At 36.8% G+C, this 25643-nt stretch overlaps 1 protein-coding gene across 1 annotated transcript; it reads right to left on the reverse strand.

The window, feature by feature from the left end:
• Positions 1-8596: 8596 nt before the first annotated feature.
• Positions 8597-13499, reverse strand: LOC105186975 (cell wall protein DAN4). The gene is made up of 4 exons (XM_025304050.1): positions 12680-13499; positions 10047-10278; positions 9145-9330; positions 8597-9002 (listed from the first exon to the last, which is right to left on the reverse strand). Exons 1-4 carry the CDS (start codon positions 13409-13411, stop codon positions 8854-8856), a joined length of 1299 nt encoding a protein of 432 aa, XP_025159835.1. The 5' UTR covers positions 13412-13499; the 3' UTR covers positions 8597-8853.
• Between the last annotated feature and the right edge of the window lie 12144 nt (positions 13500-25643).

Here is a 25643-nt window from a genome sequence, read left to right on the forward strand (position 1 = left end):
ATCTATGACAACCATCAACATCGAAACGGCACATTCATGGTCACGAAGCAATGCTCTGTATTTGGTGGGGTGCCATCTGATTATCGTCTATTCTGACAGATGAAACACGCTTCAGATACACACTTCAATAATTACGAGGATGTGCAAAAATGGGTGTTTGGTTGGATTGCTTCGAAAGATAGATCGTTCTATCGTCGCGGAATCGCTAAGTTGCCAGAAAGATGGCAAAAGTTACAGCTAACGACGGGAAATATTTCGATTGATGTAAATTTAACTATTTCTTTAAAATAAAGCTGAAAATATTGACGAAATAAAATCAGAATTAATTCAATCTCCCAATAAAAAATATGGTTGACATCAAGAACAACTATAATTTCGGAAAAATTTACTGCATTTTTCAAATATAATAAATATTATTGTAATATTAGTAATATTTTTCTAATAAAAACTACATTTTTATAATATAAATGTTATTGTAATATTGATAATATATATTATTCTAATAATAACTTTGCGCATATATTATTATGTTTTTGTTGGAATAAGGAAAACATATGTTTGACGTCGCAAGTGACTGCGACTTTGGTGAAATTTACCATTTCCTTAGTAAGTTATCACATTGTTAATCATAATAACCTAATGTGCATATTCCCGCAGCTATTTCTTGGTCAGAGAGACAAGAAAGCGTGTTTGTCGTTAAAAATGACCTTATTCGTTGCCGTGAAATTAACTATTCTAATTAATTAATCGCTAATTAAAATAAGCGCTGCTACAGTGTCATTGCTGTTGCCACTTAACTTTGTATTTGGAACAACAAGAAAGTACGGTGGTCGCTGGAGAAAACACTGTAAAACCTTTGTAAAACTAATCATTTATTTCTTCTCTCGACATACATGCTGTAAAGTAAGAGCGTGTACGGGTTAATGTGTAGAAAAATTTAGTTTTAATGATTTTTAAGTACATGGATTTGTTATACTCCATGAGAAGAAAAATGCTATACCATTAATAATGAGTCCAGTCACCACCGGCATTGATAATTGCCTGGCATCTGCCGAGGCATATTTTCCACTAAGTTGACTGCGTATTCGTTTGGTAAAGATCTCCAAATGAGACGAATTTGTCGTGTCAGCTGCTTCAAAGTGCACACTCTTTTTCCTCTTGTGCTTGAAATATGCCTCACAATACGGCCAAAAAAAAAGCTAGGACGATACTTGAAGCCAACTGCCATTTATGTCGTACACGCTCTTACTTTACACATTGAATGTTCGTTCAGCTTTCGCACCGATTACGTTGACCAATGACGCGTACGAGTGCAAATAATTGTAAGCGTGTTAAGCGCGACTGCGTGCGTGCGAAATTAAAGTCGGTGCAGTGAAGCGAAGCGCAGACCCGAACGTTCCCACAATCTGCCTCTTGATAATTGGAGCCACTAATTTCACCCCGCAGTAAACGTCTCCGTCATAATTGTACGAGACGCAGCGGCGTAAATCGTGGCGATGTTACTACAGAGGATGCACTCTGAGCGGAAAAAAATAGTTAACATTACTAAAAAATAATTATCGTTATTTTCGGCCTTAACCACATTTCCATATTTTGCCCCTAATAAAAAAGTAGTAGTTACAAGACACACACACATATATAGTTATTATTGCAAATACTATAGTAATATTTATTGTAAAAATAGCTCTCCTGATTATAATTCACTATGCGACTATAGTTACACAAATACCAAAAACTTACTTCCCGGCGGTCCATTGGACGACCAGGGACGAGACAGACCGAGATTGTCCCAATAAAAAATATATCGGAATTTAAATAATGATGCAATCCTGCAAAAACTCGATAGTATCGAGATTCAAATATATCGAGACAATTTCACGAAATATAAAATTCTATCGAAATATTGGAATTATCTCGTATGCAACCCGATGTATTAGTAACTATTCAACTATACATAACAAATAGATATTAATATATCCTCGTTTTTGAGATAAAAGTCTCACTTCGGAGCAGTTATATACTTCGGAAAAAAATTGTTCTTCGGAATATTATTTCAGTATTTTGATTTCGGTATTACTCGGAGATTCTTTATCTTCATTTTTTATCATATTCTTGTATTGTATTCAATTCTAATTACGTAATCGTCGTATCTCTGCAACTAATCGTATCGCATTTCTTTTAGTGTAATGTAACGGAAAATATTACCGTATGTCTGAAATAACAATCTTTTGGAGAACCGTCCTAGTTTCCGCATTTCGGGATCTCGATTTTCCGAGTCAACGTGTATCCTTCCTGCTTCAGGAATAACAGTTTCACCCCAGGTCAATCACCATGCTTCGGAAAAATTGCGCTTCGACACGTGTCTCGGTGCGTTGAATTTCGGTATAACTTTCCGCGAAATTATTCTAGTTTCCAAATTTCGACACTTCAATTTCCAAGTATGTCGCACGTCGACACACACTTCACAAAGAAACATAGCCGGCGGGAAGTTTCCGCAGTTCAGCTTAACTGCGTCCGCGGGACGTCGTAAAAGAGCACGGAGTCTTGCGCACAATGATTCCTCCGAGAGGCCTTTAAACTTTAAAAGGACGGCGCCCTAACAGCTGGCGCCGCTTCTTAAGGTGTTCCTTCCCGGTGCGTATTCTTCCGTCTCTTATACATATTTAAAATATCGATTTTCCCTCGGACGCAACACGGATCGACACTGATCGCCGACGTAGTCGACGGAGGCGCGTGGGTGCTGCTTGAGTCGTATTCGATCAACCGAGTCTCGAGGTGCCAAGACATATTATACAATACTATATTGCTAGAAGGGCTCGAACGCTGGCGAAAACATCACCGGGCGGACGTATCAACTTCTCACTTCCACAATTCGTGTACTTCAACACAAATACGCATGCGCGCGTTCGTTGAACCAGTATAACCTAACCAGTTTCGTTAGTTTAACCTAATTTACCAGTTAAATATGTTATTTATTGCCTTATATAAAAAGTGATAAAAAAAAGGAAACAAATAAAAATAATTCAATCCTACTATTTATGTGGAAGAAAATCTTTACATAGGTAAATTTATTGACAAATAAGTTGAGATTAAATATACGATCGCTCACAATAAAAATAGAAAACGTGACTTAAGTTATTTTTATAATCACTATCAGATATTTGGAATTCCATTTTTCTTTTATTTACACATTTTTTTCTTGTCATAATATTAATCTTATTAAACGCAGCTTTTTAAACTAGTTTCTACGCATGCCAGTGCATACGCATAACATTCAAAGTATCTCATCTATCCCGTATACAGTGCTGGCAAAAAGTTCCGCAACGGTAGAAAATCTTGGAAAATATTGATTTCTTGGAAAAATGTTTCAAATAAAAGAAATAGGGCTTAAAAAATCTATTAGATGATGATATCTATTTGACCTTGGTATGACCTTGAACAGCTCGGTTACGGTTAATATCATATAAAAATCTTAAACGGAAACCTCTATTTTTTATTACATCATCTTTTTCTACCAATTAATTTGAACAACCTTTGTCTAAAACATTTTCTTATTTGTCTAATATTTTTTGAGATATTTAAGGAAAACTTTTTCAATATTTAACTTACGATATCTCGTTAACTATTCGTCAGAAGAAAAAGTGGTACTAAAGTTTTTCGCTCTATTTAGTCTCAATGATATACCGTTACAATAGTCCCGACTTTTGTTAATTTACTGACTTTTGGAAATTTCAAAATCGTCAAATTAACCAAAATCAGGATGCTATTGTAACAATATATTCTTGAGACCGAGTAAAATAAAAAAGTCCAATAGCATTTTTTCTCCCGAATGGTTGGCGAGATATCGTAAGTTAAATGTTGAAAAAGTTTCCGAGTTTTTTTTAAATATGTCAAAAAATATTAGTCAAGTAAAAAAATTTTTCAAACAAAAGTTGTTCAAATTAATTGGTAGAGAAAGATGATATAATAAAAAATGGGGGTTTCTGTTTAAAAGAAATAAGTTGACCTTGACCTGACCTTGGCAACGCCACTCAAGGTCAAATTGATAAGATCAGTAAATACATCGTTTTGAGCCTTATAACTTTTGTCTGAAATACTTTTCTGTAAAACTTATATCTTTCGAGATTTTTAAAGGTCTTCATCCTTTTTTTCCTTATCCTGTATATATGTGCCGAGACGACACGCGAGCGAGAAAATCGCGTAGAATCCAGGCTGGGGCTTTTTCGGCCGCGGTTCTCACGGTGTCGAGGACGATCGTCGTGTTCGCTGTGCGTTTCACCGTGCGCGCCGCAGTACGAACGCTCCCCGCTGCGCGAGGCCAATTAACACCTGTAATCGTGAATTTCGGCCGCGGGCATCTGCCGTGGGCGATACGATATCCAGATGTTAAACGACAGGTATATGCCTATGTGTGGCGCGTTTGATACCTTTCTTTTCCTCTCTACCGGTATTGCTATGAAATACGAGCCCCTTCCGGCCTCGTACGTGTCGCCGGGCGAACGAGTGACCAGAGCGGTGATATTTGTTGCACATTACGACGACGACGTGTCGGAAGTTCACGTGGAAAATATGTCGTCGTGATATACGACACGGCGACATGTACGACGACGCAACGTGCGCGCTTGGGAAACTTATACCGGTTTTCAATGGAACAAATTTGACGTCCTCATTGTGACGTCCTTAACGCAAACGATATGTTGCTTTGGCTTCGATTCGGCTCAACGAGATATCCTGTCTTTCTTTTTCTTTGTTCTTCTTTCTTCTTTTCCTCCTCCCTTTCTTCCTTTCTCCCGGCAGAATGCATCTCCTAACTGATCGACGCGTTCGCACGATTGTGCATATGGTGCCATAAATATTACAATTTAGCGAGTAACGAGGTAATTGGGGTGGGCGTAGCCGTGACGAATGCAGGGGCGATCAAAGCCCTGTCTCGAGCTATTTGTTGAGCTTAGCTAATTAAAAAATACTCTTTCCCAGTGCCATATGTTTTAACGGCCCGTCCCGTGGGCTCTCGACGATTATCCACTCGATCTGTTGATACTGCATATCGAGAACGCATCGAAGATGAAAGAAAGAACGTGCAGTTTAGCATAATAAATGTGATGTTGCAATTGCAATATGAAAGAGAAGGAGAAAATTTTAGTCGGTATGTTTGTAAAGCCCTGAAAAATTGGTGAGAAGCGGGATAATGCTTCGGAAAAGTATAATCTTGAAATTTGTATCTCAAGATATTCCATTAGAAGGTTGAATTAATTCTGTCTGGTCCCTAGCAATCGATGATTTTAGTAATAAGTTAATGGTTAGTATGAATGAGTTGAAATCTGGCAACACTGAAAAATTTGACATTTCTCTATAATATATGCTAGTTTACGCGCTATTGTTACTGATAGTTTCATTGTTTATACGCGTCTAAAGTGAATCGTATAAAATTGCATCTTCGACATTCATTACTTTTTTGTTTGATTTGAAAAAATCGGCAACTGAAGCTCATGAAATGTTTGTTACAACTTATGGTGATCAAGCTCCATCGTATTCCAACTGTAAATGTTGGTTTCAACGATTTAAAAGCGGTGATTTCGATTTGAGTGACAAAGAACGTATTGGTCAGCCAAAAAATGCGGAAATTCTGTCTTACTGAATCAAGCATTATTGAATAAAAACATTGCTCAAACGGAAAAAAAATTGGCTAAACAACTTAATGTCGATAAATCAATAATTTCTAAACGCCTACACGCCATGGAAAAAATTCAAAAGGATGCCAAATGGGTTTCGTATGAATTGAATAAAAGTTGCAAATCGTTTGAATATCGCCATGTCTTTGCTTACCAGACAGAAAAACAAGTTTTCTGCGTGGGGAATTGTAACCGGAGGTGAAAACTGGATTTATTTTGATAATCCAAAGCGAAAAACATCATGGATTAATCGAGGACAACTATCAACATCGACACCAAAACGGCACATTCACGGTCACAAAGCAATGCTCTACATTTTGGTGGGATATGGAAGGTGTGGTGTACTATGAGCTTTTAAAACCGAATGAAACAGTTACGGAGGAGCGATATCAGCAACAATTGAACAAATTGAATAATGAATTGATGCAAGAAAACCAGCGATAGCCAGCAGTAGACGCAAAGCGACTCTTTCGCATAATAATGCTCGTCCACATGTTGCTTCAATTGTTAGATAAGCATTGTTCGAATGGGTCGAAGAGTTCGAATGGGAAATTCTTCCGCACCCAGCATATTCTCTAGACCTAGTGCCATTTGATTACCATTAGAGATGTGTGAACTATTCGAATTCGAATCGAATTACCAGGTCTGTAAATATGAAACCGGAATTTGCCCATAGCTGGCCCTAGCTGTCAATATAGTTACCGTCAAACCGCGTCATTGGCGCCATTTCCATTTGTTGACATCTGACAAAGATTTTCAACTCACAACAATACAAGTTTCATACAACAGCATGGTTTGTAATAGCGTTGAACATGTCGAATTTTGTGCCTGGAAGCTACGATTTGCGGACAGCATTGATTTTCTGTTACCATTTGAAGAAAACTGCTGCAGAATTGCATCGAATGCTTGTCGATGCTTACGGTGAGCATGCTCTTGGTAAATCATAGTGCTTTGAATGGTTTAAAAAATTCAAACGTGGCGATTTTTACGTGAGAAACGAAGAACGTGAAAGACCACCGAAAAACTTTGAAGACAGCGAATTGCAAGCATTGTTGGATGAGGATGACGCTCAAACGCAACAACAACTCGCGGATCAATTTGATGTGACGCGAGAAGCCGTCTCCATACGTTTGAAAGCCATGGGAAAGATCCAGAAGATGAGAAAATGGGTTCCACATGAACTGAATGAAAGACAGCAGGAAAACAGAAAAACCACTTGCGAAATGCTGTTCGCCAGGTACAAAAGAAAGTCATTTCTCCATCGAATTGTGACTGGCGATGAAAAGTGGATATATTTTGAGAATCCTAAGCGTAAAAGATCATAGGTAACTCCAGGCGAACCATCGACATCGACTGCAAGGCCAAATCGCTATGGACGGAAGACAATGCTCTGTGTTTGGTGGGTTCAGAAGGGTGTGCTGCTATTATGAGCTGCTAAAACCTGGCGAGACCGTTAATACTGAACGCTACTGACAACAAATGATCGATTTGAATCAGGCGTGAAAAACGACCAGAATATCAAACAAGGCAACACAAAGTGATTTTGCTTCATGATAATGCACCATCACACACAGCAAAACTGGTCAAGGAAATGATTGAGGCATTTAATTGGGAAATACTTTCGCATGCGGCTTACTCATCAGACTTGGCTCCGTCCGATTACTACTTATTTGCATCGATGGGACACGCATTTGCCGAGCAGCGCTTCACTTCTTACGAAAATGTACGAAAATGGCTCGATAACTGGTTTGCCTCAAAAGAGCAACAGTTTTTTTGGCGTGGCATCCACAAATTGTCAGACAGGTGGGAAAAATGTATAGCTACCGATGGGCAATATTTGGAATAAAATATTTTTTATCATTTTCATACAATAAACGTGTATTTTCTATACAAAAATTCCGATTTTATATTTACATACCTGGTAAATCGAATCTAACGTAATTCGATTCGATTCGAATCTGAATCTCTATGATTCGAATCCGAATAATACGAATTGGAATCAAATATATTATCATTTGCGTGCATCAGCTACAAAACGGGCCATCTGGACGCCTGCACGTTTGAACCCTTAACTTATAATTAACTTAACTTATAATTAATAACTTAATTATAAATTACTTTAAATATTTCAATATATATTTTACTTTAAGATGATATTACAATATCAATATTCCCTTTCATATTAAAATCTTCCATCATTATTTGCATGTTTAATAGTCATGTTAAATTTTTTAATGATTCGATTCGAATTCGAATGCAATTTCATTGATTCGATTCGATTCAAATTCGAATTTGTAAAATGAGATTCGATTCGATTCGATTCGACATAAAAATTCTTGATTCGCATATCTCTAATTACTATTTATTCCGATCGATGCAACGCTTTGGAAGATAAACACTTCAATAATTACGAGGATGTGCAAAAATGAGTGTCTGATTGAATTGCTTCGAAAGACAGATCTATCGTCGCGGAATAGCTATATTGTCAGAAAGATGGGAAAAAGTCACAGTTAACGACGCAAAATATTTTGATTGGTGTATGTTTAACCATTTCTTTAAAATACAGATAAAAAAATTGACAAGATAAGACCAGAATTAATTCAACCTCCTAATAACAAGTATATAACAAATTTGTAGACTATTGATAACAGATTAGTGAACTATTGTAAACTATTGACTTTATAACGAAATCTCCCACTGGTCAAAATCAATAAGATATAAGACGAATGAGTAAAACGGACATGTTTCCATCGAAAATCAGTGAGTGCTCACTGATTATCAGTAAAATATTCTTCCTACTATTTTAATTAGAATTTTTACTGATTTACTTTAAGATAATGATAATGATAGATAGAGGAATGAACCAATAATAACAGTCTGCTTGCAAGACATTAGACTGGATAATTGGAATTACTAGCGGGAGAATGAAATTATAAAAATACTTTTCTTATATCATAAAAGGAACATTCATAGACATAAAAAAGGGCACATCCTCTCCGAACTTTCACATACTTGCCATTTCTCTTCCTCCTCCTTTTTCCTCTTTCTCTGTCTTTTTCTCTCTGCTCTTCTCCAAAAGTGCTTAATTAAGAAAGATGAATACGACGAGTAACTTAACGCATATTTTGCAACCGAGATACTTCTAAGAATTATATATAAAACTTGATATAAAACTGTCTCTTCATGGTAAGTGAGGTTCGGACCTCGCGACGTTCTTTTTTTTCTTGCACCATATTAAAAAGAAGATGGCAAGAATCAAAACGATAGTACCGATTACTCCAGCAACGATCGTGCTATTGTTAAAACCTGCCCTGACGATGTGGTCTTCATCTGGAATGATAATCTTTATTGCATTAGATTATCGTGCTTGATTGAAGGTGATTAATTTTAATCGGTCACGACTGATTCTTTTATCATCACAATTATAAGACATTAGTCAACAATTGTTGTAAGACTATCGAAATTGCGGTACCTGTTCTCGCACTGGCATCGCCAGAGCAGCCAGTAAACACGACGAAGTTGATATCAGAGATAACAACGTCCATCTCATCTCCGACGTTTATTTTGGTTCCTAATTGGCGTATAAATGGTCCGTCTTTCATGAGCGTGGGGAACAACCGCAAGTGTCTGCCCGTTGTGTCTCCTTTCATTCTTTTACCTATCAAATATCGAAAACAGAAGCACTAACGTGAGAGCGAATAATTAGAAATTAACGTCTTAAGTAACTTCAAGAACGGTTCAGCCTGTGTGTAAAATAGCGAAATAAAATCTCACAGAGAATTTAAACATATTTAAAATGGAAAGATGTGAGACGCTCATTTTAAAAGTAGTTTGGGGCTTAATACCGATTTAATACCGGGGTTTAATACGGGTTTAATACCGAAAAAAAAGATCGATAATTTAAGAAATTTCGAATGTCCCAATTTATAACAACTGTGTTTCCTAACTTACAACCTGTTTTTTTACTTGTTAAATCTGTAGCTAATCTTGAATTTCTTTTTTAACTAAATTGTCATATTATTAAGCGGCACTGCAGTTATTCGTGAGAAAATACGATATAAATAAATTAAAATAAATTAATGATATAAGTAAATTAAAATATTCCCACAAATTAGAAAAATATAACAATAAAAATCTCAAATATTCAAACTTTCTAAACAAATCAATTTTGTGTTTACTTAAAACATATATTATTAATTTATTTTCGTAATGACGCTACTTGATTACTAATTGAGACATTCATTTTAGTTGAAACGCTTACATATCAATGTGAAAGGAGGGAGTACAGAAAAAAGGGGAGACAAAGGGATTATATCTCGGGATAAGCGACTCGTCTATAAACAAACAATAAAGAAATTTGCCACCTGATATTACCTTGCGCATTTGGGAAATTATTATTGTCCAAGTACACATTGACGGAAGTGGAATCGAGGAAGTATCTGCTATCGTCATGAGTGTAATAAAATGTGATATTATTTTCCTGAATATCACCATCGGCTAAATTCTCGACAGCATCTTTCCAGCTTAAAGTCATCTCAGCCGTTTTATCACCGCAGACACCGCTCGTCTTTGCTTTCTTTGGGACTGTTAAAGTAGCTCCATTTACCTAAAAATATGTCAATATACTCGATTACTAGATATTTTTTAAATGTAATATTTAGATATTTTTTAAATTACTTAGATATCTGTGTATTTTTTCGCGCTCAGTTATTTAATTTTTTTATTTATGTTATTTTTTACTTATTCTTCAAGATATTCTATGCAGAAATGTATCAAAGTAGAATCAGTAAAACGATTAGTAAAAAGAAGATACTTCACGAGTATTCATTTTTTATACATCAGAATATATCAAAATAACATATAAAGCGCTTAATAAAATCATTTCTCGTTGAACTTATACACTAAAAATTATATTTGAAGCTTCGGTTTTCCGTTTATTCGAATAAGGAAATTGTGAGTATTCAAACAATGGAATACTCGAATGATATTAATTTCACAAAATCTTGTTGCACTTCCCGTAATTAATTCTATTAACAGCCTCCATATTTCGATTCTTACGGATAGAAACACTCTTTAATCTCAGTCATCTGCTTTCAAAGCTTCCTTTTACGCTTAAATCCGACAAAAATCCGTAACTCAAAAACCTTTTTATATTTTTTATTTATTATTTATTGCAATATTTCGTATCCTGATGCCTGTATCATCTCTGCACCGCTTCTCTTTTTTGCATGTTAATGCTAAAGAGTTTAACCGTGAGTAAAAATGATTATTATTAGGTGTGTGATTTAGTTTTGAGGGTTTTGCAAGAGATGGCACTAATGTCAGTTTTGTCGAAGACATTCCAATTCCAGCTATTGTTTCTTAATGCTTTAATATTAATACATTATATTCCATTCACTAATAGACGCAGTAAAAATCATGTTAATATCATTTAAGAAAATGGAGCTTCCTAAAGAGTATTTTGAACACGCATTGCTTTTGTTTTTTAATCAGAAGAAAACGGAGGTCGAAGGTCATAGAATTCTGATAGAAACTTATGGTGATGTTGCTCTATTAATTAAGACGTGTGAATATTAGTTTAGACGATTCAAAAGTAGTGATTTCAATGTTAACGACGAAAACCGTTCGGGACAACCAAAAAAACTTGAAAATGCAGATTGCAAGTATTATTGGACGAAAATCCAGCACAATCCACTTCAGATCTTGCCAGAGGATTAAACGTTGATTGTATTGTACAACAGTTACTAAACGTTTACATGATATGGGAAAGATTCAAAATGAAGGAAAATGAGTTCCACATCAATTATCAGAAAATGTCATTGCGAATTGATTGAACATTTGCATTTCGTTGATCGCCAAACAAAAAATGAAGAGTTCTTGCATTGAATTGTTACTGGAGATGAAAAATGGATCTATTTCGATAATTTTAAATGAAAAGAATTACGGGTTGTTCCAGGCTAACCAGCAATATTCAGTTCGAAGTATAATATTCATGGTTCAAAGGTATTGCTATGTATTTGATGGGATCGAGAAGGTGTTGTGTGTTATAAATTGTTAAATCCGAATGAACCTGTCATCGCTGATCGTTATTGACAACAATTATACAAAGTGAGCATTGGACCAAGAACGATCACCAATTGCGAGTAAACGACGCAAAGTGATCCTTCTTCACGACAATTCTCGGCCTTATGCTGCATTATCAGTGAAGCAAACGTTATTAAATTATTGGAATGAGAAATCCTACAACACCTCGCGTATTCTCCATTGCTCCATCCGATTATCACTTGTTCTGGTCGATACATGCTCTAGAGCAGGGATTCCCGACCGGGGGTGCTCGCACCCCCTGGGGATGCGAAAAAACATTCTTAGGGGTGCGAGAAAAAATGATTGTAATTAATGATGATTAAGATGAATTTTGAAATAATCCGGTATTTTTACCATCAAATTAAAAAAAATGTTATTAAAATTATATATTTTTTACGTATCTGTACGTATATATTCATTACGTATGGCTATGCGAAGCTTGATACCATGGATAATAATTTTATAATATTAAAATGATAGTTAATTTCTACAAAACAATACTATGTAATAACAGTACTATGTAATAATAAATTATTATAAATTAACTTCTTACCTTAAAACCCTAACAACTAATTTTTACCATAAAACATACGAATAACTTTTTTTTGTGGGGGGTGCGAAGTTTATTAACAAATTTTTAGGGGTGCAAAATACAAAAGAGATTTGGGAAATCCTGCTGAGAGGATACACATTCTCATAACTTTGAGCAAGTGCGAAAATTTGTTGAAAACTGGATCAACTCCAAAGAAGAATCTTTTCATCGTCGCGGAATCGTTCTCGTGTCAGAAAGATGGGAAAAGGTTGTAGAAAACGAAGGAAAATGTTTTGATTAAGATTATTCATTCATTATCTTGTTTAAGTTAAATCAGTTTTTAAGAAAAAGCCCTTAAAGCTAAATCACACACCTAATATTAATGTCTCACCTGAGAATCATTCGTCGTGTATCGCAAATTGATTTGGACTGTCATGTTAACTCGAATACACGCCACTCCGGTACTCGCGTCTCTCGCGACATAATTGAAATTCTCACATGGAATGTCGGTTGCGCGCGTTGTCGTATCTACATCAGTTGTTATTTTAGTCGTCGCGACGATTCTCGTGGTTTCGGTCTCAGTAGTGACTCGCTCGGTCCTCGGAGTTTCCAACGTGATAGTCGACGTCTCGGCTGCGGTGCTCCTCGTTCGCGGCGAATCCGTCGTGATGACTCTCGTCGTATTTTTCGTAATAGTCGTATCTATCGGTACAGTCGCTGTCGACGATTTCTCCGTTGTAGTCATCGGCACCGTCCTGTATGCGTTCGTCGTTGCGTCCGTTTCCGATGTAACCGCTGTAATGCTCGATGCGGAAGTAGCATTTGACGAGAACGACGTCTCACTTGTCGGTGCACTTGTGGCAGGTGTGGTAGTCGAACTTGTCGAGAATATCGCGGTATTCGTTGTCGACGCATTCTTCGTCGTCGTCCTCGTCGGCGAGATGACTGTCGTATCCGAGAACGTAATCCCGGGCGAGTTTTCGGTGGGGCTGGTCGACTTGTGCGTTACGAATTGCGTTGTGACGGTGAATGATGTTGTAGTCGCGTTAGATTCCTGCGGCACTCCTGTGATGATCTCTGTAAGAATCAACCGTACGTGATCGATCGGTCTTGTACACCTCATCTTCAAAAAGAGGACCAGTCGTGGAACCACGAATTACTGTGAAATTGACTATCGAGTAATACTAATCGTTAAGAAAATAAAAATAGGGTCAAACCTAACTGTAGATCAGCAAAATATCACTCCCGATTAGCAAGATCGCGAAAATCAAACACACCACCGATCTTCGTTTCATGTTCTATCTTTCTCTCGCGATAAGTCGTAATCCGCCACGAGCAGGGATTCACGGAGAATCGGCCACATATACGCGCTGCTGTACACGCACTTGCGATTATCGATCACAGGTCTTTTGTATTTTACTTCCACTGGAACATCCATACATCTATACCGGAAGGGAGACTTTGAGGAGAGAAGAACCGTCCGCGAAAGACACGAGACACCGAAGCAAGCCGATTATATCGCTTCTCCTCCGCTGATCGAGATGAATGAGTCAAGGCAACGAGACGAGATGAGTTAAGACGATGGCCGATTCATCTCTGTATAAAACTGATCTGGTCGCGACGATAGTTAATGCAGAATAAATAGAAGCGAGTTGCACACACAGTGCGTGGCCCGGATAATATCGATATTCCCGTTATCGCACCGTTTTTGGCCGAGAGCGATGAGATAGGGTATCGCTTAGCCCGTTCTTTTCCATCAGCCAATCGGCTTCGAAGCCGAACTCGAGGTCTTCCGTAATTAGAGTCGATAAGCCTATGACGAGAAATTTCACATTTCCCTTGACCGGGGTCTCTGCTCACTTTTATTAGCTCATTAAATATGAAATATTCAATCTCCTTAAGTACTAAGTTCAGACGACAGTCGATATCTCTGACATTTCACCTTTATAGTTTTTGGTCTGTTTTTTATTGTGAAAGTACATCACTCTTTCAAATGCATGTTTTGGTATGTGATTATCTTTCGAATTGTCTTTGTTACAGCAATTTTTGTGTAAGCATGGATAAGTTAAAAATTCATGTTATTTTCGAATATGAGTTCTGTCGTGGTGCCAATGGTGAAAGCAATGCAGCACAGACAATTCGAAATATTAACGAAGTGTTTGGTGAAGATATGGCTAATGAACGTACAATACGTCGATGGTTCGAGAAGTTTCGTTCTGGCGATTTTAATCTTGAAAATGAGCCACGTTGGTGACCCGAAACTAAGGTGGATAATGATGAGCTGAAAGCTGTAGTGGAAGCGGATACATTTCAAACTACGCGTGAATTAGCAGCTAGGTTTAACGTTACTATTCCGACAATATTGGATCACTTGAAACAAATCGGCAAGATAAAGAAGCTGGATAAATGGGTTCCGCATGAATTAAACGAGCGTCAGAAGAGAAGTCGCCTCGAAGCTTGCCTTTCTTCACTATCACGACGTAAAAGCGAACCATTTTTACGTCGTATTGTTACGTGTGATGAACAGCGGATTCTTTTCGACAATTGCAAGTGTTCGGCACAATGATTGGATATGGATGAAGTGCCGAAACACAGTCCGGAACCGAATATTCACAGAAGAAAGCTAATGGTGTCTGTTTGGTGGTCCAGACGCTGATATTATCCACTACAGCTTCATGAAACCTGGTCAATCGATTACAGCGGATGTCTACCGTAACCAACTAGGCGAAATGATGAAAATGCTTGCGATCAAGCAGCCGAGATTGATCAATAGACACAGGTAATCCTCTTGCAAGACAATGTTCGACCACACGTTACACGAATAACGTTGCTCAAACTGCAGGAGCTGAATCTGGAAATTCTCTGTCACCCACCGTATTCATCAGACCTTGTACCAACTGACTATTATTTCTTCCAAGCACTGGACCATTTCTTGCAAGGAAAAATATTCAATTCTCAACAAGCTGTGGAAAACGTCTTCCGCGATTTCATCGTCACCTGCTCCTCAGGCTTCTTCGCTGCTGGCATAAATAAGCTACCATTAAGATGGCAGAACTGTGCCGAGTAGTTAAGGCGCATACTTGGATTAATTGTACTGTTTCTAGTTTGAGATATAATAAACCAAACTTGTGATTCGAAATCGGACATTTCATACTCAACGACCTGATAGTAGCTATTTGCGGTAGTGATGGTCGTTACACGACCGCGAAGTTATGTCGCGAAGATATGAATCTACGTAGATCTGAGATAAAAGTTTCAGGTTTTAAGATGGAAGTCTAAGATTAGATAGGAAATCGAACACTGTTTGGAAAAACAGACTATGCTTTCAATAAGCGCTATCAGTTCGACCTGAGTATTTTCAATACTCAGCTACCCAAACTTACAGGGTTCCCACTAACCTGTATCTGTGTATCCGAGTATTTGGATATCTAAATTCGCAAGTATTACCCGTGCACTCGAGTGCATAATATTTTGATATATCCTGATGTAACCTAACTTAACTTAATAACCTAATAACCTGAAAGTTAATTATCAAAATAAAAGATGAGATATTTAGGTTAGGATACTTATTTTGAAACTTCTACGTTCCCGGCGTTGATTGACGAGAAGAATATTTTATATAAAGGGCAACGTATATAGATATGTTAAATATTTTTTTATTTAAAATTAATTTATTTATAATACTTAAAATATATTATAAAATACTTTCTTATTAAAATACTTGAGTATAACCGGTAGTACATGAACATAAAATATTTTGTAAAATATTTTTATTGGTCTTATCTTAATATTTATACATAGATAGAAAATAACTTGAGTAATAGATAAGAAGCCACATTATAAGAAAAATAAATAAATATTCACAAATATCCGGATATTCGAATATCCAAGTGGACAATAAATAAACAAGGTGATTCGGTTCTGCAAATGAGAAACGTCGGTTTGCTCTTTTACTTAGAACATCATTCAGCATTTCACATCTGTCCGCTCCGTGCCATCATATCTGCGTTCGTTATTAACACTTTCGGAGTAAATCGTGTTTCTCGATTCATATTCAACAGACCATATTCGCATACATGCTCGTTTACTTACTGAAATTTAAGTTGTCTGTTTTCATGTAACTTGTTAGAACTGTCTTCAAAAATACAACGGTGGAACGCGTTACTTACGGTCGTTATTATTGCCATTAAAGTATTTTTTAATTTCGTTATCAATTTTTGTCTTTATCATCATTATTGTCAAAAAAAGATTATTGTCAAAAAAAGAAGTCCAAATAAAACTCAAGATAAAATTCATTCCCTGAATATTCATATTTCGTCTTTCAATTCAGTTAGTTTTATCTTTTAATAATATTTTACGCTCATCAAAGCAGAATCACCAGTTTTCCTATACACCTATTTAACCCAACCTAACCTTAAAATTTAATTTAACTTAATTGAAGAGATAACTCTTAATTTAAGAGATTAAACGATGTGACAGCCATGATAACTCAGATTCATTTTCAATTCATTTTCATGATCAAAGCTTATGTGATCAAGCTTGTTATCTACTAACTCGTATCTCAGATTTAAGATACCCAACATCATTGTCATCAAGTATGGTTTCTTATACGATTTTCAACTTTAGATGTAAGATTGAAAATCGTATAAAAAACATAGTTACAATGATAAGGTGTACTTGACACAATGTGGACGGTTGTGGACATAAAAGTTGTCCGCAATATTTTGTGCGAGTTCCGGAACGCATCCGTCTTGTCCAATAAGAGAATTCTCCCATTGAAAAACCAATTTCCACAGTGGGCAAGACAGATACATCTCGAAACTCACACTCACAAAAGATATGTCAATCTTTCCACCCACGAATATATCGCGAATTTTCTTACTCACGCATCTCAAATATTACAATATCAATAATGTTTATGGTAGAGATGTGAACGAACAATTCGAATTCGAATCCGCATCCCTATGATTCGAATCCGAATAATTCGAAAATTTCGAATCGCGAAGATTCGAATACGAATCAAATACATTAGCGTTTGCGCGCATAAATTACTTTAAATATTTAAATATATATTTTACTTTAAGATGATATTACAATATCAATATTCCCTTTCATATTAAAATCTTCCATCATTATTTGCATGTTTAATAGTCATGTTAATTTTAATGATTCCATTTGATTTCATTCGATTCGATTCGAATTCGAATGAAATCTCATAGATTCGATTCGATTCGAATTCGAATTTGAAAAATGAGATTCGATTCGACTCGATTTGACATAAAAATTCTTCATTCGCACATCTCTAATATATAGACGTCCACGCGCAAAGGAATAAAAATGCGTCGTGGCGGACATAGCTGGAGCAATTAGCGTGAGCCACGCACGAACGCACCCCTTTCCGCCGTATCGCTGCACGCTCAGACATTATTATCCGGTTTTTCGTTTCTGCCGTATCATTACGTCCTTTGTTAGCAACTCGCGTCGGTGTACGCGGCAATCGAGGCGGCTGAAATGAACCAGCTCTACTCTCCCTGCTTGCTTTAACCACTGCTCGCGAGTCACCACTGCCGCCGCCGCCACCGCCACCGCCATACGACCCCTTTTCCGATTTCGGCTCGCGAGTGGTTGCGGTTTCAATTATTATCCCGACACGCAGCACGCGTGGAGGTGGACAAAGGCAGCGTCGGACACACCCCGTGGTCATTAATTGCGCGTTAACCCTGCGGCCGTGCTTGAGCCGATCGTCGTCGCTCCTGTTTTCTATATCGCGACGCCCTTGTACTTTCAGCTGTCTAATTCGCGGTTTCTCCCTTCCTCTCTCTCCTCCCTCTCCCTCTTTCTCTTTTCTCTTTGACTTTCTCATTTATCGATCTCCTTTCGTCGTTGGAACTATTCTCGCAACTGTTCGACTGCGTTCTGTATATCTATGGATTTCTGGATGTTTCATACATGTCAAACGAATGTGTACGTGTATATATTGATGTGGATATCGCCAGCTGCTGGCCGTTGATTTATCGTCGCGAACGTACTCTTTAAACATCTTCGAATGAAATACCACTTGAAAAGAAAAATGAATTGCTCGGAGTCAAGTGATTTTTCACTTACGGAGAGTGAATTCTTCCATTCTAGATCATCGAGTGGATATTTTCATTCGAAACTGAGAACGAATCTGATATAAGGGAGGCCGAGTCATGCAGAGTCCGCGCCAATGGCTGTGGGTTATGTTTACGTATTTGTTATAAAAGAAACAGGTTCTCCCATGTTCTAATCGGAACGTTCTGCAAGTCCTTTTCCACTTTATTTTTCTCACGATAAGTATATAAACGAAGCGCATAACCAACGTTACACTTTGACTAATTCGTCTTGGTCTTTACTATTCCTCTATTGTTGCAGTAAATACAATTTAATTAACTGAAACATTTACTTGTACAAATTAAAAATGTATCTTAAATTTGAGTCAAACGTTCGCTCTCTTGTGATTTCGAATGGCAATATTTGAACTGCAGATTCGAGTAAATTCTCATTTGTTTTGAGTGAAAGTTCCAAGAATTTTAGAGGTTACAATTGCCTCCAAAATGGTGTGAACAATTTTTTCTCGGTAGAATCGGAACGCAGCCAATGATCTAATGAAAAAATTTAAAATCTGAGAATTAGTCGAAAACAAGTTCTTTCATTAGATGATAGCCCAAACTGTTCATACCGTTTTGAAATCGAGTGTACGTAGACCGACATAACTGCATTAACATACAAAGTCATAGCCCCCTCTATTTTAGAATCTTCCATGAAAAAGATGTTGTATACTCGATTGTAATATTCTTTGAACACATTTTCTCTCGATGCAATTCTGGATGTAACCAATATTCAATGAAAATTTATTTTTTGAAAATTATTCCAAAACAAATCCTTCTATTGGACATCAGCTGCGTTCCGAAACACATCGAAATTAAAATTATTTCGATTTCATCCGCAAAAAGGTTTGGATACTTCCCTTCCAGCGATTTTTGAAATGTTTCCGGTAAAAAAGAAACCCATCGTTTAAGAATGATTCCAAAGTAAATTCTTTCACTGAGCATCGACTGTGTTGCGAAATGCATCCAAAATAGGTGTTTAATAAACAAATTCTTTCTATTGAACATTGGCTGCGTTCCAAAATGCTTGAAAGAAATGCGTGCTAAGCACGCATGTACCTCGAATTGTGCAATGATTTGTATGAGAACTAGAATAGGAAAGGTGACAGAGTCAGCAACGGCTGGTCGTCAGCTCGATAATGTATGTGAGTACGTAACACGTAGTAATTCCCACAAAAATTCCAACTAGGCAAGCGTGTCCACCCCGGTAACGCGTGAGCACGCGGACTTTCCCATAGTACGCCCCCAACGATAAATAACGCATGTCGATGTGCTTCGTTCAGCGGCGGCGATTTTACGCGGAGCGTGACGATACAACGAAACGTTCACAACGCAGCAATTTCCGCGGAATGCTACGTGGAGCGCACTTCGCGAGCTTGAGAATCAATTTTCAAGTCAATACAAATACTTGACTCATGCCCGGTTTCTTCACACCTCCCAATAGCTATCTTCCAGATAAAGATATCCGTCAGATAACTAAAAATTCTTCATTAAAACCTCTGGTTACATATCTAACAGATAGCTCTATTCTTCATGCTGCTAGCTTTCGACACAAAATGTATTAGAAATTTGCTATAAATCATCATATTCTGCCAGCGACATATTTCTTTCCGGACTAGTATTAACTAATTAAAGTAATTTCCACACTATTAACAATCGGTTCTCAATTGCATCTAATAATTCGAGCACTATATTCTTTTTCAAATGAAATCGTTCGAAAAATTCTGTGTCATTCCACACTTGAAAATTGTTCGGTTTATTTCTTATTGTATGAGGTCTTCTTTTCACAAATTTCCTCATCATCATCATTATCATCAGATTCAAAAATATTCGTGAGTAACAAATCCATGTTGTGTTTTCGTAAAAACAGCAACAGCAGATTACATATTATTGTAATTTTTTAATTATGTCAGGGCACTGGAATTAATATCTGCCAGATATCCGCTACTTCAGGTACCGGATAAGTTTATCTGTCGGATATAAATTTCACAAAGGTAAAGAAAACCGATTCTGGCAGATATCTCATGAATAAAGTTATCGACAACTTATCTAGAGGCGAAGAAATTGGGCATCAGTCTCGTAAAAATCCAAATAGACAGATGAAGGTGAATTTGGGAGTAACTTTACTAGTCGATGCGTAAGGCTCGGTCCATTAGGGTTGCCAACTGCCCGGTTCTGACCCGGACTTTCAGGTTTTCAGAAGTCTTGTCCAGTGTCTGGTTAATAAGTCAAACCGGACGTCATATGTCCGGTTTTTAAGTTATATCCAATCAATAGAATGAGAGTTCAGATTTTAGCAACGTTTCTCCGTTTCAAGCGCCTACAAACGATCGAGCACCACGAAAAGCCATCTAGTAGATAATCTGCCGGTCCATCACTCCATATATAATATATATTAAAAAAGTAATAGTTTATTATTTTATTCAATCAAATCTTGTTTATAAAATTGTTTGGAAATTAATATTATAAATAAATTCTTGTCATATTTTGTATTTAATGTAACGTTATGATTATTATTTCTGTCCGGTTTAGTCCGGTTTGGGTTTGTAACCAAAGAAGAAATGTCCGGTAATTTTAACTTTTGGATTTGGCAACCTCATCCACAATGGATGTAGCAAGTATCTTGCTCTAAGCTCGGAACTGTTGTGTAACTTTTGACAAAAGTTGTTGCTCGCACTGTCAAAAGTTGTAACAAAAGCCGCTGAGAGCTTAGAAATTACGGCGAGCGCGAAGCGCGAGAATTGTCCTTTGTCAGAAATTATGTTGCAGATTCTGACTTTGAGTAATAATATAACAACAGTTACATCATCTTATAAAGTAAATTTAACAATTAAATCGATCGAAAACATCTATTTCATAAATGTATTAAACGAACAATTGCAAAGTTCCCATCATTGATTGTCTTACGTCATGACAATCGTAAGAATCTGTTTTGGGATATGCGGAATATAATTTCCGCCGGGCAGTCATTTTCACGTCAACCGAATTTCACGAACGTGCAAATCGTGCGAAACTTCGTGCGACGAGGGACACCTGCGAGAGACGCGCTGCGACGCGAGCGCGAGAAGTCCACGGTTCCATGCGTAAAATTTATGTTGCGTGAAGTAACCGTTTTCGCGGAGAAGCGCTCTGTTCTCTCCTTTGTATGCTACCGGCGAGAGAAACGGCTGTGCAGGCCGGCGATCGCCCGTAACACGTCGAAGCGTAAAAAGTTTTACGAGATAATTGTAATATCCGTAAATAACACGGAGGTATGCGGGAACGAGCGCCGCTTTCGCAACAAACTCGGAGAAACGGCCGGAATCTCGTGATTACGTTATTAAGCCCGTCGCTTGCAAACTTTACATGACCGGTGATTAACCGTTTGAGTCCCAGGGGGTATTGAAAAAACACTGTCGAAGAATCCCAAACAGCGCAACCGCGCTTTCTATAAATGAGTATGAAAAGACCCAAGCAGCGCGATAGCGCTTTGTTTATTTTACATCGATGAATCCCAATCGGACCAATACCGCTTCTTGTATTTGTTAGGTAACGCGATTCTCGTCTTTTTCTCATCGCTCTGTCACATTTATTGTAGTTTGCAAAGCGATCGGACGTATTCTTGCGTAAGTGTTTCTCATTGTTAATAATTGTGTGTTTCAAAATGATTAGACGAAGCAACGGAGCAACGAAGCAAAAGGAATCCATCCAACATGTTTTGATAAACACCGATGTTACAAATTATAATTGTTACTCTCCATTTAAATTATTTGTTCATAACACAAAAATATTGTTAATTTGTAATTCGTTATTTTATAAAATACATCTGTATTATTACATATGCGTACTGTAAATTTATAAATATTTCAAGTTTTGTTCGATAAAAATTATTGAGAAGATAACAATGAAATAAAAATTTTTATTTTGTAATGTATTATTGCATTATTATAGTATTATTCTACCTATTATAAAATTTACCTATTATAAAATGTACTATTTACATTAAAAGGATCGGTGTGATATACTTGCTTCAGTAAATCTGAGCGCGCGACTTCGACAATCGGTAACGCACCGTCAGTTGTCCACAATGATCGAAATGTACTGGGTTTTCTCGACATAAAATCTGAACAGCGCGATCGCGCTGCTTGGGACTCAAACGGTTAACGACGTTTTGTCGGCGAGGAAGGAAGAAAATACGTACAATCTAGCCCGCTGCTCGATTCAAGAGCGGTTCCGGCGAAAAAACATATTTTTAATTCGTGCCTTACGAATTTTATCGTCGTAGGCGTTATTAAATCAAGCTCGCGCGATTTTCCTTATCTTATCTCGACATTGTTATTATTTTTCCCCCGAGATTTCACACATGCGCCTGCAATTAACGTTACAGCGTTTCCTTTCCAAATCACCGCCGCGCCGGTCAGACGATCATCACGATAACGCATCGATCGGCTTAGTCAGAATAATGAGACGTAGAGGGCGATAAATTTTATCGGCTGCTAATATCATCGGCGAATTATTACGGAGTTCACATAACGAAGCGTCGCGACACGCAAAATATCGCGCGCATATGTCGTTGTTGATAAATACCCGCAACTAGGTGTACCAATCTCGAGCATCCGTATGTGCGACCACAGACTTCTATTATATACAAGCTAGACTGATAACTTCCATTGGTTTTCGTGTGTAAAAGCATTCCTAATGTAAAACATAGAGTCATGCGCACATGCGCATTGCAAGGTCCCGAAAGGAATGTAATTGCATCGTACAGGCATTTTTATTCCAGATAATGTTAATATTTATCCAATATTTAATATTTACGTGGACATTGAATATGTTATTGAATGTGACATTGCAGGAGGAAATATTAAATATTGGATAAATATTAACATTTTCTGGAGAAAAATGCCTGTACGGTGCAGTTACATCCCTTTTAGGACCTTGCAATACGCATGTGAATGAAAGTTTAATACATACTTCTAGGGGACGCGTTAAAGAGACAAGTTATCGATCTAATATATTATATAATATAGAAGTCCATATGTGCGACGCACACCGGATTTTGAAACGGTGAAGAATATATTTTTTGGGTGTAATTCGAAACACGTACGTTCAGCGTGAGCGAACTTCATTTCTGGGGATTTTTCAAAAACAAGTTCTATTATTGGAGAAAAGGTTTTCTCATCGATTGCGTTCCAAACTGCATCCAAAAAGTATTCAAATCATTTAAAAAACCGGAGGGTATGTGTACTTGACTTAAAACGGTTGGATATTTTTTCATCAATACAGTTTGGAACGCAGGTGATAGTCCATGGAAAGAATTCAACTTCTGGGAATTAATTAGAACCAAGTTCTTTCATCGGACCATCGGTTGTATTCCAAACTGCATAAAAAAAAATATATATCTAAAAACGTTTAAAAACGAGTATACGTTCGGAAGCAAAATGTTTTTCCCAATATATTTCGAAGCGTTTCTAATATTTAATAAAAACATTTATCTTCTGAGAATTACTTAATAAAGATTTGATTATCGCTTGCGTTCCAAAATACATCGAGGAAAATCCATCATGAGATCTCTCATTGAATATCATTTGTTGAACGATTTGTATACTTCTTTCTCGAAACGCATCCAACATCCAGAAAGAAAATCTATTCTCTGAGAATTACTCAAAAACAAATTGAATTTTGTTAGATTAGATCTCAGCTGTGTTCCGAAAGGTGTTTAAATTTTTTTGCTTCCGAGTATACACGACATTATCCACATTTAACGAATTAGTATTGTTATAAAAAAATTAATCTTTTCCTTCAAGATGATGGAAAAATATCTTTACGCAAGGAGACCGTATTTTCCGTGACATCCGTGCCGTATATCCGCTTTCGACGCGCAAGAAAAAGGCGACACTGTCGTTTCGAACGATTCAGGGTCTTCTCTATGTAACCGTGATCCATTACTTCCACGCTGGGGGCACGCGTGCCATATGGTTCACGCGATCGATCATGCATGCGTTGACGATCGAGCTATCAAGTTTGCGAAATTTTAACTTTGCACGCGCGAGCGACTCTTCGTCATACTCGAACGGCTTCATGGGAAATGAGAACATGACGTTACATCTTCGCTACGCCTTCATTTGCGCCTTTTTTTCAGATATAAGTTTACTTCATTATGTTCCGAGAATACACGTTGGTGCATCTTTTTGAACAAAAGTACAAAATGTTATACATGCTTCTTAATATTATTATTATTAATATTATTAATGACGTGAATGCTTAAATTTACTTTTATCATATATAATATACTATATATTATCATAATATATTATCATATATAATATCATATATAATATAGTATATATATATATATATATATATATATATATATATATATATAGAAGGGTTTAATATTATATATTATATATTATTATTTTGTAAAATTTAATTTGTTCGAATAAGAAATTTGAGTAGAAATATTTCTCTGAGCAAGATTTTTTTGATATAACCAAATGAGAGATTCGTTACTTATGAATAATATTTATTTTGCTATAATAAGATTAGACAGAAATTATATATATTATTATTATATACGTATATATGCATATATTATAATTATAAGGAACATATATTTAATTTTATCAGTAAAAAGTTTTTATATTCAAACGAAAATATTTATAAAAATTTTTATTTTGATAAATTTTGTCTAGATAATATTTATTTCTCGACGAATTATATACGCGTCGCAGATTCGCAATTGTATAATTCGAGAATCCGTTTCGGATATCCGAGCATTGTGCATTGTGCGGCTAGATGCACCTGCGGTTTTACGATTGCTAAAACCGGAAGGACACTCCCGCGGTCATGCTTCACCTGTGCTTTTTCCCGCTGTCGGACGTGCGTAGTATGAGATAAAAGCACAATGGATATATTAAAAACGGCATTTATCCGCGTAATGATCAGCGACTAAGTATAACGAACCCACTCTCGACACGTTTAAAGTGTTTTATGCAATTTATAGTATATCGCTGATGATGAGTTAGATTCCTGATGAAATATTGCCCGATTCTCTGTTTCTTTTTTCCTTTTTTAGAATCGATTCCCTATTTCTCTAAATTTTATTAATCTTTATGTGTGTTTACTCAAAAAATTTTTTAAATTTTGTTGTTACTAAATTTTATTATTACAGATTTATAATAATGCGCACATGCCTTTTGTAGAAACTTGATCCGAGTCGCGTTGAAATCTATATTGAACATGGAT

The sequence above is a fragment of the Harpegnathos saltator genome, unplaced genomic scaffold, assembly GCF_003227715.2.
Source record: "Harpegnathos saltator strain DR-91 unplaced genomic scaffold, Hsal_v8.6 scaffold587, whole genome shotgun sequence".
In the NCBI taxonomy this organism is placed as follows: Eukaryota; Metazoa; Arthropoda; class Insecta; order Hymenoptera; family Formicidae; genus Harpegnathos; species Harpegnathos saltator.

Excerpts from the sequence above, each read along its gene's own strand:
- LOC105186975 (XM_025304050.1), bottom strand. The coding sequence starts at position 13,411 with ATGAGGTGTACAAGACCGATCGATCACGTACGGTTGATTCTTACAGAG. Across the intron at positions 10,279-12,679 it reads ACACGACGAATGATTCTCAG|GTAAATGGAGCTACTTTAAC; the intron begins GTGAGACATTAA and ends ACATATTTTTAG. Across the intron at positions 9,331-10,046 it reads TAATTTCCCAAATGCGCAAG|GTAAAAGAATGAAAGGAGAC; the intron begins GTAATATCAGGT and ends GATATTTGATAG.